Source organism: Homarus americanus, unplaced genomic scaffold (genome assembly GCF_018991925.1).
Source record: "Homarus americanus isolate GMGI-L3 unplaced genomic scaffold, GMGI_Hamer_2.0 scaffold57965, whole genome shotgun sequence".
Classification (NCBI taxonomy): Eukaryota; Metazoa; Arthropoda; class Malacostraca; order Decapoda; family Nephropidae; genus Homarus; species Homarus americanus.
Genome location: NW_024725031.1, coordinates 682,389 through 698,048, shown reverse-complemented (window position 1 = coordinate 698,048; position 15,660 = coordinate 682,389). Strand labels below are relative to the sequence as shown.

The following is a 15,660-nucleotide window of genomic DNA, read 5'->3' as shown; positions in this document are numbered from 1 at the left end:
TGCAATTATCTGCCCGTATCTGTGATCCTATCTTATTATTAATAAAGGTAATGACTGATTGGTTATGACAAAATATAACCAATAACTTGGATGGATGTTGGAAATTAATAGAATTCATTAATCATCATTTATCAAGTATAAATCATGGAATGTCGAGTGGTGGAGTGAACTTCTGCGTAGATACACCATAATCTCCTGTAAGTAACCAGTGTGAAGGTATCGAACTCTACGGTAAGAAATATAAGAAAAACAACATATTATAATCTTTATATAATATAATCACACTTACTACCACTACGATATATCAAAACCATGACAATATATATATATATATATATATATATATATATATATATATATATATATATATATATATATATATATATATATATATATATATATATATATATCCTTCTACCAAAACTTATTTCCTCAAAATTCTCACAGAGCGACAGTGTGACACGAGCGGTGATAACATCACCTGCAGAATTATTAAGGCGTCAGGCAGGGGACGCTCGCCCAACTCACGCCTTCCTGGTGATGTAACCGTAGCCTCGCGCCTCCCTGCCACACAAACCCGCCAGTCCGGCCTCCACTATTTACAACATTCAAAAACTCTTCACTTCTCACTCTGGCTTGTTTTAAACTCTGCTCTGTATGAATATGAGCTCATCTTTTACACACTGGGTTTACAGGGCCTGGCTACTGGAGATCAGATTTAAGAAATGTTTCTGTTTTTTTTGAGAACCGACATATTTCTGGTCTCCATAGTGTTGGAGTGAGAGTTGTGAACTCTTGCAGTCATCTGCCAGAGAGTGTTGTCACGACACCGAATAAAGAGCTTCTTTAAGGACAGACTCGGTCAATAATGGCACAAGTACAAGTACTGTATACTGTGCATTCATGACCCAGTACTTGCCAACAGTGTGTAACAGAAAGCCCCTTACATTTACCTTATTTACCTAATGGGATTGGCCACTCAAACTAGAGTTGGCCATGCCGAGGGAAGAAGGCCAGTAGCCTGTGTAGAATCCGCCATTGTTCTTGGTCGTCCTATTTAGGGCTACTTTGAAGCCCGGTACTCCACAGCTTGGCCTGGTAGACTGTTCCATAGGTCTACCACCCTCTGTGGGAAGATGTACTTTATTACCTTATATTCGTCCTGCATGATAACCTGGCGAGCTTCAAGTTATATCCCCTCATGTTGGTGGTCCCAAGGTCTTCTATAGACCTCGGGTAGTCCGTAAAATGGCTCGGGTTCACGTTTCCTTCCGTAATCACCACAGTCGAGTGTCCTTACTTGGAGCTGGCGGACGCTCGCCCCACAAGGGGTCACAGCTCAAGATTGAAGAAGCCGCAAGTCCAGAAAACTGTGAGGGCAAACTTTTTCGGAGTGAGAGTTGTGAACTCTTGGAACAATCTACCAGTAAGTGTTGTGTCGGCACCGAGTGTGAGCTCTTTCAAGACCAGACTTGACCAACACTGGAGCAGGTTCAGGTACATTCAGGAGTCGGTGCATGCCCAGTATTTGCCAACAGTGCGTGACAGAGACGTGACCGATCGCCCAAGCGGTTAACGAGCCGATCAGTGGTGAAGAGGATAAAAGTAAAAAAAAAGTAAAAGTTATATTTGAACCTTAGCCTGCTCTCATCATGTACCACGTAACAGCTAAATCTGAAGGACATCATATGGTGGCTGGTGCCGGCGGAGGCTAGGTGTTCAGCTTGGCCTCCTTGTTAGTTATCATGAGGTCCAGCGGTGTTTTTTTTAACAGGTAATAGCCCACCCGGGCACAGGTCATCGACCCACAACGGGGCCTAGGGAGCGAAAAAATAAGACTAAAAAGAAATTAAAAATAGACAAGAAAAAGATTGTATTAATCTACACCACGAAGATGCCGGAAAACCAGCTTTTTGAAGTGAGGCAGATTGTATCAGTATGGAAACAGAGAAGAAGGCAGAGCGTTCCATAGTTTGGCTGTGTGAGGAAAGAAGGATGCATTATAACGGGTTATTCTAGTGTGACCGACATCCACACAGAAACAGTGGGCACCGCGGGCAAGATGTGTGTTACGAGTCAACTGCCTTGCTGGCGGTACACAGGATGCCAAATCCACCGAACATTGCCCGTTGAAGTACCTTTAAAGAGAGAGAGTGAAACAGCATTGCGGTTTGTAATATTTGAACCTAGACCTGGTTTTGTCATGAAACAAGTAACAGTTACGTGGTGACTGGTGCCAACTGGAGCTAGGTGTTCTAGATTGGCCCAGGGGCGTCATTGGGGGGGGGGGGCCTTCCAAGACCTGGCTTGCCTCTCCCAAGGGCTGTCTTGCTCTCCAAGGAAAATTTTAATTATATTCCTTTTTCATATAGACAGACGAATTTGGATTTGGTGAGAACATCTCAATGGCATTTTTACTATGCATAATTAAACAGAATGATAAGTATTCATATATTTTCATCGTTCCCATTGCCCATCATTTATAAACTGAACAGCAGCAAGGAAGCGAGTCATGTTGCTCGCAGCCACACGGTCCACACTGGACAGATGCAAATTAAAAATATAAAAAAAGTGTTTGAACGTGTTCTGTCTGTTACAGTACCACCCGGCGGCACCACGGTGGAGCAGGATTTTGACCCCTACTCTTTGTATGTAATGGTGTTGCCTCCCTAAGCAAAATCTGAAATGACGCCCCTGGATTGGCCACCATACCTTCCTCGTTAGCTATGATGAGGTCCAGCGGTTTGGGTGTTTGCTCCCCTTTGTAGTGAGTCGGATCTTTAACATGTTGGAATAGAAAATTGTTTCTCAGTTTCTACGAAAAGAGTAGCAGGGTTATTTAAGTCATTTGGCGTGGATTCATCTCTCCAGTTGATGTCGCCATAATTAAAGTCCACCAAGCATGACAAGGAGGTGGCTAGGGTTCTGCACCGTTACAATGTTATTTAAGGTTCTTAAGTTCCTCTGGTTTAATAGCTACAGTTTGGGAATCTGTAGATACATCCAACAATGAGTAAGTCTCGCCTTCAGTTTAATTTTACACCACTTTGATTCTTCGAAAACATCCTCACCCAGCACCCTCACCTGGCTGGCTCTTAAGTCTTGCCTAGCATAGATAACCACACCCCTCTTGCAAGTTTCTTGGGAAAGGTTCGTAAATGAGTCATATCCATCTATATTGAACATTCCTCCGGTTCTATCCTCCTGTTTTTGTACAACAGTTCTACAACACCTACGATATCGGGTTGATGTACCCTCAGTTGTGTTACAAACTCCTCCCGCTTGTCGAGGAACGTGTCAGTATTAGTGTACATGACTTTCAAGCTGGAAATTGTCCTCTGTAATATTTCTGGTCTTGGCATTGACTCCGGCCCTCCTCCATTCTCTGTAATTGCCTCGTTTACTGTTTCCCTTGTGGTTTGTGGGGTGTGGTCAGAGATGGCATTGTTTGCATGGCGCTCGCCTCCTCTCGCAGGGAAGCGGCCGTTGGGCGCAACCAAATCTACTGTACAAGTGTACAGTGTAGCCACTGCAGTAATTTTAAATTTTTAAGGTGTTCTTTTTTTAGACGACTGGACAAGCATTGGTAAGTTAAAGATGTCATATATGTTTGGAGAGAATATTATGTATATAATTAACTTACTAACTCCTTCACTGTACTGTTGATTATTGTCACTGATGGATGAGGATTAGCATACCTGTCCGATAACTTTGCCCAACGTATAAATGAATAACATACAGTGCAGTAGGTGAAATAGTTTCCTAAGAAAAAGCTAGTATAAACCCAGCAATCTGTCCTGTCTGCTCAACGATACATCCTCAAACTTGATGAAAACTAAGACACATATTACATAAATCACTGGTCTTGTTAATAGTATACATGTACCATTAATGTCATACTTAATATTTCGCCCAAACTTTTAAATTTGGGTTAAAAAATATACAGATGGCGGTGTTAACGTAAACAAACCAGGAGTCATATGATCCGTCGGTCAGCAGGTGTACCATCCCGGGAACAAACCCCTCAGTAATATAAATGTTATAATCAACAGTTTATTTTTCATCGTGTCAAAGTGCTATATTAAATAATAGCTAATGGGAGTTATTTTTTATATAAAATTATATCTTTTTAAGATAAAATATGGGAGGTTAAGCCAGTTTGTCAGGTGTTGTAGATAAGAAGAGTAAGGTATATAGGTGAAGTGGTTGTGTGAACAGTGTGAGAGAGGTGGTGCTGCTGAGAGGTGATGCTGGGACGCTGGGCGGTGCAGTTTCGCACATTTCTCACAATGTCCCCATTTAGGTACACTCACGCCGTTGTCTGTAGGATTCCAGATTCCTTCAAGAATAATGCTGTCGGAATCTCAGCATCAATTGACTTGGCAAAGGTGAGTTTGAATACTATATGTTTTTTCCTGGTTTAAGGGTGGGAATGCAACTGTACGTTAAGGCAATGAGTAGTGTGACTGGACAGTAGAGTTACGTGTCCAGGAGTTGAAATTGCACGTGATGTTGACTAAGACATGATAACAGTACCTTTATTGTCAGTAAAATACATGAAACAAGCTATTTTTGGTAAAATTAAATATATACAGTACTTGGAATACTAAATAATGCATTCTGAGTCCAACAGCTTGTGAGGAAGATATCTTTGTAACTGTAATTTAAAAACTATAGTACGGTACAAGGTAAATATTTGGTATTATTTCACTTGTTGCCACAAACTAATCTCGGGAATTTTATAATTGCAGTCAGTAGTTTTGACAATTCTAAGATAATTTTCTTCAATGGCAATTCTGGTGCAAATTACATTTAAGTGAAATATTTAACATTTTATTATATATATGTTCATACGTGGCAGTACACACCCAGAATATGGAACGACTATGGAGCTCCCCCGGTTAGGTTAGGTTAGGTTGGATTTAAAACTTTTACCCGTGGTTTTCAATGCCTGTAACCTTGAGTCTTACAACAAATCTCAGAAACTATTGATTTGCTCCAGAAATGAAGGTAAAATTCGTTCTTAACATCAAAAACCATCGGAGAAACACTTTACACTTTGATTTCGTATAGCGGCAACAAGTGAAAATTTACCTGTAAAATCACAGATAACAGCAACCTAACCTAACCTAACCTGTGATCATAGAAAATATAGTTCTATCGATTGAGTGTAGTGAATCTCGGGAATTCTTTGGTTGCTGTTTACTACAATATTACCAATTTACCAACTGTTTAGAAGTTACCAACACCTTATATATAGAGTCTTTTATAGGAAGAAAGAGAAAAAACTAAAATGATTTAGTGTATTGTTTACTTTTGAAATTCATATTTGAGTATTTTAACTGATAAAATGACCAACAATATTAGGTAAATTTACAGTTTCAGCCACAACTACTGTTTGACCACATATTTTTGTTTTTCCCACGGTATTTGGTGTGATTCATTCGAATTTGACCTTCATTTCTTTTGGAAATGAGTCGTTTTGGACTTACCACCCCTCATACAACCTGACTTAACCAACCAAAGAAACCTACCCAACCTTACCTAACTTCCAAGCCGTCTCTGCTATATTAAACAGAACGTACTGTACTAATTTTGATATCTGGTACCAATGAAAACAACGTTGTTGAAATATCATGATGTAATTTTACATGTTTTGTAGTTGTGAGAATAAACTCAGACCGGACGGGTCGGCTGTAAACAAACAGATGACGTGAGGTGACAGCAGATTTACGTTAATTTCTTACGTGAATTTACTTTCTCGGTTAATATCCATTTGCAACGGAAGGGGTATTAGAAAAAGTTGTTCCTATTGACAAGACATAACTAATGGTAAACCACAAAATTGCTCTAACCGAGTTGTGGCTGAAACTGTAAAAATACTCAATATTACTTTTTCAACGTGGGCAGGGCTTTGAAGCAGAGGGAAAATGTGAAGAAAAAAAATTCTGAAAACCTGACCTAATGTTTCCCCACCTTTAAAAATCCTAAAACTTTAAAAAGTTTACCTTATTTATGTTTTCGGTTTTTAGAATGTGTTGGTGTTGTTTTCGGCGTTCAGGTAAGGAGGGATTCATAATCTCAAAAGTGATTCTTAACATTTTTACAAGTTAGGAAATGTAAGGTAAGGTTTTGAAAGATTTATTTGATGATTTTTTTTTTATTATTTTACCCCACATTTTCCCTCTACTTCTAAACCCTGCCCATTTTGAACAACTAATATTGTGGGTAATTTTATTGATTAAAATACTCAAAAAATATAACTTTCTGATGGAATATTATTGACTCAATATATAAGTAAGTGTTGCAATTTCTAAATATTAATCCAATACTGTACAATATTAGGCTAATATTGATGACTGACCCGCCGACACATTATTTGTTTTTATGTTTATATTACTATATTTACATCTGTGAATTCTGATATAATAATGACGATTTTTATGGAAATTGCTTCGTTTGGTAGAAAATTAGGTGACTTGGCGCTCACTACTTTGTCTTTCTCGGCGTGATGTGGCATTACACAGCAAATCATCACCGATCAATGCCAGTTTATGTTTAGAAGTCACTCGGATTGGGCCGCTGCTCTCACTCACAAAAACGGTAAATTTACACCATACAATAATAAGTTCTCTATGTTTAATGTGCCTGGGGGTCCGGGCGGCGGAGTCCTACGGCCAGGAAGCTAGGTAAGGTTAGGTTGGTGGTAAGGTGCTCTTGTTCATATTGTATTTTAATTGTTTAGCTATTACTTGTATATTTCAGGCCAGGAAACAGCATGAAGTGTATGTAGCAACATTGCGAGAAATTGGTTTGGATGTTATTGAACTGCCGGCTGATGAGAACCATCCAGACTGTGTGTTTGTAGAAGATGTGGCAGTTGTGTGTAATGGAACTGCACTCTTAACCAAGCCTGGCCATCCCTCCAGAAAAAATGAGGTACAGTACAGTTAGCCAGCACCAATGGTTTTTTTTTTTTTACTGTTATTTTTATTATGATATTGTATATATTTTATTATTGCTTTTTTTGCATACCTGTACTGTATATTGACAACTGAGTTCTATAAGTTTGTTTAAAAATTTTGTAGCTTTTCTTTTTTAATGTATGTTAGGTCATGTCAGAGGTTAAGAGCTTTTGCTTCCAACCAATGATTTTGAATTTGTTTATTTGTTTTGTTATTATTTGTTGTGTAAATCCCCTCCCCCACCCTGTGATGTACTGCTAAGGCTTGAAGATCACAGTACTCCATTTTGCTACTTTATAACAACTACTGTACTGTGCTGTGTATCTTTCTAATTTGATTATCCTTTCGTTTTAAACATCACTCGAATTTTTTGAAATATTTTAACATTGAATTTCTCAATGGAAAGTGTATTATAGCTCACAGTGTTCTTTAAGCATAAAATACCTACCTGATATTAATAAAAATTTATATTTTGTCAATTGGACCAAGGATGGCCAACAAAGCCACCAGATGCTTATTTCCAGTAGGGTCCTTTATAGTTTTAAAGCCAACAGCAACTGGTGTTCACAGGCAGTCACCCATCCAGCTATAGTACTGTACTGGACTAACCAAATTTCCAAACCCAATGTTGCTGATCGGACGAGAAGCGGTGTTTTCAACGTGGCATGCCATTTATTGGACCCAGTTACTGGGAAGGGTTTCTTCTTTGTGTGTTTCATTAGTTTGAAACAAAATTTGATAAAAGTCTTCTTGTTGCCTGCAGGTGGAGTACATGCGAACAATACTGAAGAATGAGCTTGAGCTTCCTGTTATTGAAATATCTGATGAGACAGCAACACTAGATGGAGGAGATGTACTCTTCACAGGTGAGACAAATTAAGGGAGTTGGTGATACAATAGAGGTACATCTCACCAGGGTTCATTCCCTGGCCCAGGAGAGATGTGAAAAGGGTGTTGTTATCCAGTGTGACCTTACAAAACATGACAGGCTTCTCTAGATACTCCAGTTTCCTCCTGTACTAACACTGCAAGGCCATAACAAAGAACAGACCAAGCAACTAGTAAGCTGATAAGATGTGAAATGATAAATACTGTAATTGGGATTGTCAGACCCTGTGATAAACATGCATCTAGTGTCATCCAAATGTCTATGGATGAATCAACCACAATAAGTCCTCTCCTTTTAATTCACTTTTGATACCACTTGGTTGGTAGAAATGTTTTATGTTAAATATAAAATGGGATTGCACTGAACAGTGATGTTTTTGGGCTGTCTAGAGTGACCAAAATATTTAATATTTCATGATTGCATTAATATACAGAGCGTCCCCGGGTTACAAACAGGTTCCGTTCCTGAGGACGTTTGCAGGTCAGATTTGTACATAAGTCGGAACACATGCTATATGCATACAGTACTTACAGAGCAATGTTTAACCCTGTTCGTATCAGCGGGCGTTCGTAAGTCGGGGACCCCTTGTACTATATAAAATGTTCTGTTAATTCTACATTACTAATTAATACAGTATGTGTAGTATTGTGTCTTCATAATAATAATAATAATAATTAACGGTTTATTGAAAAAGTTCTGTCAGCCTGAAGGCTGAAAATATGCAGTGGACATAAATGACTTATTACATACATTGACATTGGTTGTTTAACAAAAGCCTTCATTAGAGATAGGTAAAGGAACATACAGTGAACATACAGATTAATGTTTACAGTGGAGGTCACGTAGATTTTGTGCGCTGAGGTGTTGAACAGCAGACACGTAACTCCCTCACAGATGATGTTATGAGGGGCATCACGTGGTGTAGTAATTCCCTCACTGATGGTGTTATGAGGGGTCTCACATGGTGTAGTAATTCCCTCACAGATGGTGTTATGAGGGGCCTCACATGGTGTAGTAATTCCCTCACTGATGGTGTTATGAAGGGCCTCATGTGGTGTAGTAATTCCCTCACAGATGGTGTTATGAGGAACCTCACATGATGCTGTAGCAACTCATTCACTATGTGGTGTCGTAGCATCATGGGGGCACCACGTGATCTGGTGTCTCAGGACCTCACTCACTCAAGTGAGTGAGGTGTGGTCCCAGGCCTCCCTATCGTGGATGGATTAACATATAGCTGGTGTTGTTGAGTCTCAGGGGCAGTTATCATTGGGTACCTGGGACCTCACTGTGTGAAGGCTAGCTTGGGTATGACTCAGCTGTTACTGTTGAGTTGTTTTTCACTGACTTAATTACTGTTCACCACTATTCAACACTAGTTCCATTCCTTTCCTAAATGAAATAGTAACTTCTGGCGAGAACTTGTCGGTATTCCTGTGGGGAGGAGGGTTCAGGAGAGGGAGTTGGTATGGGCCAACATAACAGTTGACGTGGCTGTTGCCAGAGCAGCGTCAGGTACATCTTGACCCTTCGGTGGTCAAGGATGAAGTGTGTTGTCAGAGGGTACCATAAAGTAAATAAGAAACAGTGCCCAGGTCATTCCTGCTACACATACAGGAATGTCATCTAGAAACTTTCTACAGGTACTTGATTATTGATATGAGGTTAAAGATGTCTAAGAACTATATTATATTAACTTAGCATAGTTTCCATTAGTATTTACATGAATTAATTTCAATGTTGGTGTTGCAGGCAAAGAATTTTTTGTTGGATTATCATCCCGCACCAACCAGTCTGGTGCCTGTGCTCTTGCCTCTGCCTTTCCAGAGTTCCCATGCACACCAATTAGGGTGAGTTGAATTTGCCTTAAAGTACCCAAATAACCAATTTTTAAATACTGGCCATCCCCTCTTTAGAAAAGGGTTCTATTTCCGAAAAATCTTTTGTAAATTGGATCCCATTTTCACATAAACCCCCATTATATAAACTGAGATATGTTCCTATAAAAAAACCTTAGCCCAAAATGCATAATGATTATAAGTCAATAATAAACATACTGTATTAAGTAATGCATGTAGTCAGTAATAATTTTACACTTGTAGCAACTCAAGAATAACTACACATTATTCTCTATTCAGATATATGCCTTGAGATATTATACCAGTTTTCATTTATTGTATTCTTTACTTGTATTTAAACTGTTATTCGTTATCCATAGTTATTACACAATCGTGTTTTGCAATTTTAGATTAATGTAAATGTAACTGAACAGATGCCTAAGTACATTTTTGTATATGCCCATGAAATTGTAAACTAGTATTGTTGTTGTAACTGTTGTTGAGTCGGCCGGCTGACGTGGTTGAACTTGTTCGAGACTTGAGCCGAGACAGCTTTATTCAGTCAGCCGGTATATATATTTGTGGTGGCCTCGGAAGTCACTCGCTCTCTCTCCGTGCTTGAGCACAGTTCTCCTCGCCACGCAAACAAACTTGCTATCGTAGCCTGAGTTTTCTTCCTGGACCCAGTGCTACACACTAAGCTTATGAGAATTGTTTGGCAGTATCACCGAGTCTCACTCTCATCAAATTTACATAGGATTTTCAATTTAGATTCCAAATCTAGCTTTCTGAGGCTTTCCACACTATATTTTCCACCAACACTTCACTCACCCATTCTTTTGGAGTTCAGGGCAGAGAATAAATGTCACATGTTTTAAACAAGTGTGACCATACTGAGAGAATGTGAGGCCCAGCCAAGATATATGATTTTAATTTGGAAGTGACACGCCAACATTAAGGGGAGTGTCCAGCTGAAAATACGATAAAAATCGGAAAATTACAAAAATATTCAGAAAAATTCCCGAGGAAAGCTGTTGCCTATGGCTTTTTGCTGACGTATTTTTATTACGTAATTTGTAATATTTATGTAGCTATGCATCATTGTTCTAACCCCCCCCGCCCCCCCTTATTTTGAGGGCCCTTCTGTTTACATAGGAAAAGCTGTAGAAAAGTATTTATAATAATATTTTGGTGCAAAGTAATACCAATCACTTGGTAAAATCGGTATATGGCACATTTCTCAGCGAGCTAACCACTGCAGACCATCGTCCTGAGTCATTGACCCATCAAACATGTGAGAGTGAGATACGATCGTGAGTTGCTCTCACGCCACCTTTATCGGCCAGCATCTCAGAACTAGTTTTTCTAACCTTCAGATCCCTAAGGCTCAGCCATTTATGGGCCGATTCTAATGAAACAAAAATTAATAACGGTAGTAGAATAACATATTGTGCATGGCGTAATATATAGATTTTCTTTATACAGTACAGTATTGGGCTTGGTTTATTATTTGTTGATTTATCTTTATAAATATTTGGAAGAAAAGTGGTAAGTTGGAAAAAAATTCATGCACCCAATACGAAAGCAATCATAAAAAATATCTATATGTTACGTTTAAGAAGAGTAAATTACCTTTATTCCACATGAATTTCAACGTAATTTATCGAGAAGTCATGGAGAAGTAGGATTTTGAAAGTTTTTTAGAATATAAGGGAAAATCAGATATTAGGGATTAGGTAGAACAGTTTCAGGGATATAGTAACAATGTATCTGGTGTCCTTAATTGCTGAGAGGAAAATGATATTGATTGATCAATTATTAACAAATTTTGTGCTTCAGCTTGACTCTATTTATATACATTTTGAGACGTTTTATTTTCACTGGATTTGATTTTTGATGAGGTCTTTTCTAAAGAAGAAATGATAAACTTATCTAGTCAACAAACTCTTGAGACTCTAAACACATCAATGTTCCCAGTCAAAATACCTTGTTTCACTGTCTTGCCACTGCTTCACCGAGTGATCCTGTGAACCATGATAACTAAGACTCTGAATACAGTGTAATATTGTACAGGCTGGACCTCGCTATTCCAGGAAGCTTAGGACCAGACTGGTACCGGATTAGCGAAAATTCTGAACCATCGAAGCCGAGGATAAAAAGGGGAAAAGTATAAAGCATAAAATGTAGTATTACTGGTACCAATACAAATTAAATCAGCATAAATGTAGCCCAGGCTTGCTGGACCTCTTTATGACAGTGTTAGTGCTATGGCACAATTTTACTGTACACGGGACCCTTGCTTTATGCCATTCACTATATGAGAATTTGCATATACGTACTGTATGTACAGAACTAAACGAAGATTTATTTGAAATACAGTATTCTGTAACATTCAATGTCATAATATCCTAACCACTGGGGTTAGTTATACAGACTTTTCCCTGTGAAAAAGCCATAATTTTGAGCAACATATTACTGAACTCACTTTGTACTCAAATGTACTAAGCTAAAGGACTAAAAAGTTTATCTCTTGTGCAAGCTATTAGATGTCTACATTCAAATTAATCACTATCTTGCAAGGATTCCAGCAATACAAGTTATATTCTGCTAAGTCAAGTCAGTGACATTTTATAAGAGAAAAGCTTTATGCCTAAAACCACCTTCACCCTCTAAAATCCTTATTGCCTTCTCGTTGGGAGGGGGGGGTTGAGGAGGTGAGGTGTTGACAGCCAGGAGGTGAGATTACCAGGTGCATAGTTATCAGTGGAGGGGGAAGGGGTCAGTGTCTCAGGATTAACAAAGACAGTTTAAATTTTTTGCTCTAAAAATGGCACTGACTTGACTTAGGTGAATATAACTTGTATTGCTGGAATCCTTGCAAGAGAGCAATTAATTTGAATAGAAATATCCCATAGTTTGCACTGACATAAATTTTTTAATAATTAACCTAGTGCATTTGAGTACAGGTTGGGTTAATTGTAATGATTTTTCCTCAACTTTTATAGCATTACTGTTGACTTTTAGTAGTTGTGGAACATATTCTAATTTTCCCCACAAGATTATGTATTCACTATATGCCTCCTGACCAGATCAGGCACGAGAAGCCTAAGATGTCTGTCTCAGAACCTTAGTATCTTCTGACGTGGAGAAAATATTTAATTAAAAAAAATTTTACTTTGGATTTCTCATGCAACTCAAAACCTGGACATGGGGCCTTCCCCATAACTTTGGATTTTTGTAAATTGAGGACTGCCTGTACAGTATTAGCAATAAAAAATATTGCACCGTACAGTCTGGTCACAGAGTACATCTTGTACAAGTATTCATAGTATGCAACCCCACTTAAATGTGTCTGACCCCTGAACCACCTTCTTAAGCTTGGGTCTTGCTTTCTTGCGAGCCAACCCATCCAGCATCTCTCGTTAGCCGAGTGTCTTTTGCGTGAGAACCGAGTCTACCAATTCAGCTTCACTCTTATTTATCATATAATTTCATAATCATATATTTATTCATCATTGAACTTTTGTTCTCTTTTTTCTTTTCTTTTTTTATCCATTTGGTTGGTGCAGCTGGTTGGGCTTATTGCTGGATGGTGCAGCCTAAATAAATTATGACCATAATAATAATCTCGCTTCACAGTGGTTCCTTGAACCTCGCCCAGGTGTTTGCGCTCGTAAGGTTTTCTTTACCGGTTAATTTTACCACAATCATGGCCCCTAAGAGGAAAATTAGTAGCAGTGCTCAAGGTGGTGAGAGTGAGTAAAATAAACTGTTTCTATACAGGTTACTGCACTTGGTTTGTGGGAGTTAACTCAGTTGCCTTTTTACCTTGGTTGAGGTTACCAAAGTATAAAAAAGAGGTTATGTGTATATATATATACAGGGGACCCAAATATACACAAATTCGCACTTATGCGGATCCCAGGAACGTAACCCTCGTGTACTCTGAGACCCCGCTGTTTATAGTTTTGTATAGTGCTGTTCATATAACCAAACTCTTTCTTATACCTCTATTAATTTCATCCTTAGGTTTATTTATATCTACTTTTCAGTGACATCCTATCACTCAGTCATGTTGAGCAGGACAGAACACCATATTAATAATCACTTGGTGTTGTTCTGTCACAGGTGGGCCATCACTTACACCTCAAGTGCTGTGTGACCATGGCTGGACCTGATGTTATGTGTGTTGGCAGCTCTCCTGAGGCTAAGGACATTTTGAAAGTATGTTTAATTTTTCGTATATGCCTTCTTAGGATGTTATCTTAAAAGTAATACTGTAATTTGCACTGGCCTTTTTCCGGGTACTGGGAAAAGTTTCCGTGAGTCTAAACTACGCCTCTTGTACAGACAGACACTAGCCCACATCCCCAGAATGTTTATCGGTGCTGAGGAAAGTTTTCCGAGACTGTAACCTACACATCTCATCTCTACTCTACTGTATACTATGCATCTTATCTCAAATGGATAAACACTCTCATTACATCTAGACCACCAGCACAAGCGAAAATATTTACAGCTCACGAAAACTGTATAAACTTATTCACACAATCTGTTCTAATTGTGTTAAGAGAGATGAATTTGGTACCATAGCATATATGGAAATGCATTCCGGATTACGTTACTTTTACCTATGAGATCCTCATGTATTATGACTCTAAATGATTTGCCGAGTGCGACTAGGGGCCAAACGCCAAAAATCACAATCAAGAAAAACTCTCTTAAAGTTTGAACAAATTCAAAATGACATAACTTTTGAATCAATGAAGATATTGAGTTCATTCAAGTGGCAGTGTGTAGAGCTCTTAATGCTGGTTTCACAGATACTAAAGTCATGATGGTTATTTATAGTAAAAGTTGCATTGGTTTTGATGGGTAGTGTTTGCAGTTTCATTCATATGAATTGTTGAGGTATAATTTTCATTACACGGAAGCAATAATGTATTAAGACCACCACCAGAAAGTAAAAGGTCATTGTTCTTTTTGGATAAAGGCAATCAATACTGTACTAGGTTTTACCAATATTTTGACCGGGGGCCAAGCACCAAAAAGTACGGTATAATTAAACAAAAAAATGCAGGTACAGTACTTAAGTCTTAGTTTTTATTAGAAAAATTACAGTAAACAATGATTTGTATTACCAAAATTACCACCCATCCTTGCTCCTAGCCACCTCCTCCTCCTCCCCCTGTTTCCCTCCTATAAGACACATCTCTCGGACAGGCCGGAACATGACACGCCACGCGCCACCAGCCCACACTTCCACCTTCCTTGCCCTCCCTCCTTTATGCCAGTTGGAAAACAATAAAAAAGGTTCAAGTGTTATTACATAACATGACTATGACAATTTTGTAGAAACATGGACTCCCATTAGCTAAGAAACCAGAAAATAATGAGTCGCTACGAGCGAGAGAGGATCGGGGGCCACGGGCGCCTGTCCATTACTCCCCCTCAGTCCGCCTCGAGGCGCAGATCACCTTCACTAATATGGCTCTCAGCCTTACAAATATTGTGATACCGGGACAGTTTTTTTTCTGTGTTTTTCTGCAGATAGAGGAAAGGTTGTGGAGTACAGATAATTATACTATAACTCAATTTTGGGGGGATGGTGCTTGGCCTCTTATCGCACTCAGTGCCTCATATAGTATATGAAGGGTACAGGTGTTAATAAACACAAATTAACTGCAGTATTACAGTAAAGTATATTTACTGGTTAATGAAAAATATATAATGTACTGTACAATATTGTATAACGAATGACAGTCATAGTAAAATAAGTAAGAAGCAGCAAATCAGTGAGACACAGTGGGTGGGAGGCGACCTTGGGAGAGGGGGAACTGACCGTGGTGGTCAGTTTTTCCCCCAAAGGGTCGCCTCCCTCACTAACTCCACCACTCCTATACCCTAGTGAAATGGTTTACTGTTTAAACTTTTATTCGCAGCATCTGTTCTAATGTGTTAGAGAGAT

The 15,660-nt window shown here is 38.8% G+C and overlaps 1 protein-coding gene across 1 annotated transcript in view; it reads left to right on the top strand.

The window, feature by feature from the left end:
* Positions 1–4,032: 4,032 nt before the first annotated feature.
* Positions 4,033–15,660, top strand: part of LOC121864617 (N(G),N(G)-dimethylarginine dimethylaminohydrolase 1-like) — a 28,537-nt gene continuing 16,909 nt past the window's right edge. Inside the window, exons 1-5 of the mRNA XM_042363712.1 lie at positions 4,033–4,388; positions 6,766–6,939; positions 7,729–7,831; positions 9,607–9,704; positions 13,821–13,916. Coding sequence (XP_042219646.1) covers positions 4,248–4,388; positions 6,766–6,939; positions 7,729–7,831; positions 9,607–9,704; positions 13,821–13,916 — 612 coding nt within the window. The 5' untranslated portion in view covers positions 4,033–4,247. The remainder of the gene's footprint in view (positions 4,389–6,765; positions 6,940–7,728; positions 7,832–9,606; positions 9,705–13,820; positions 13,917–15,660) is intronic.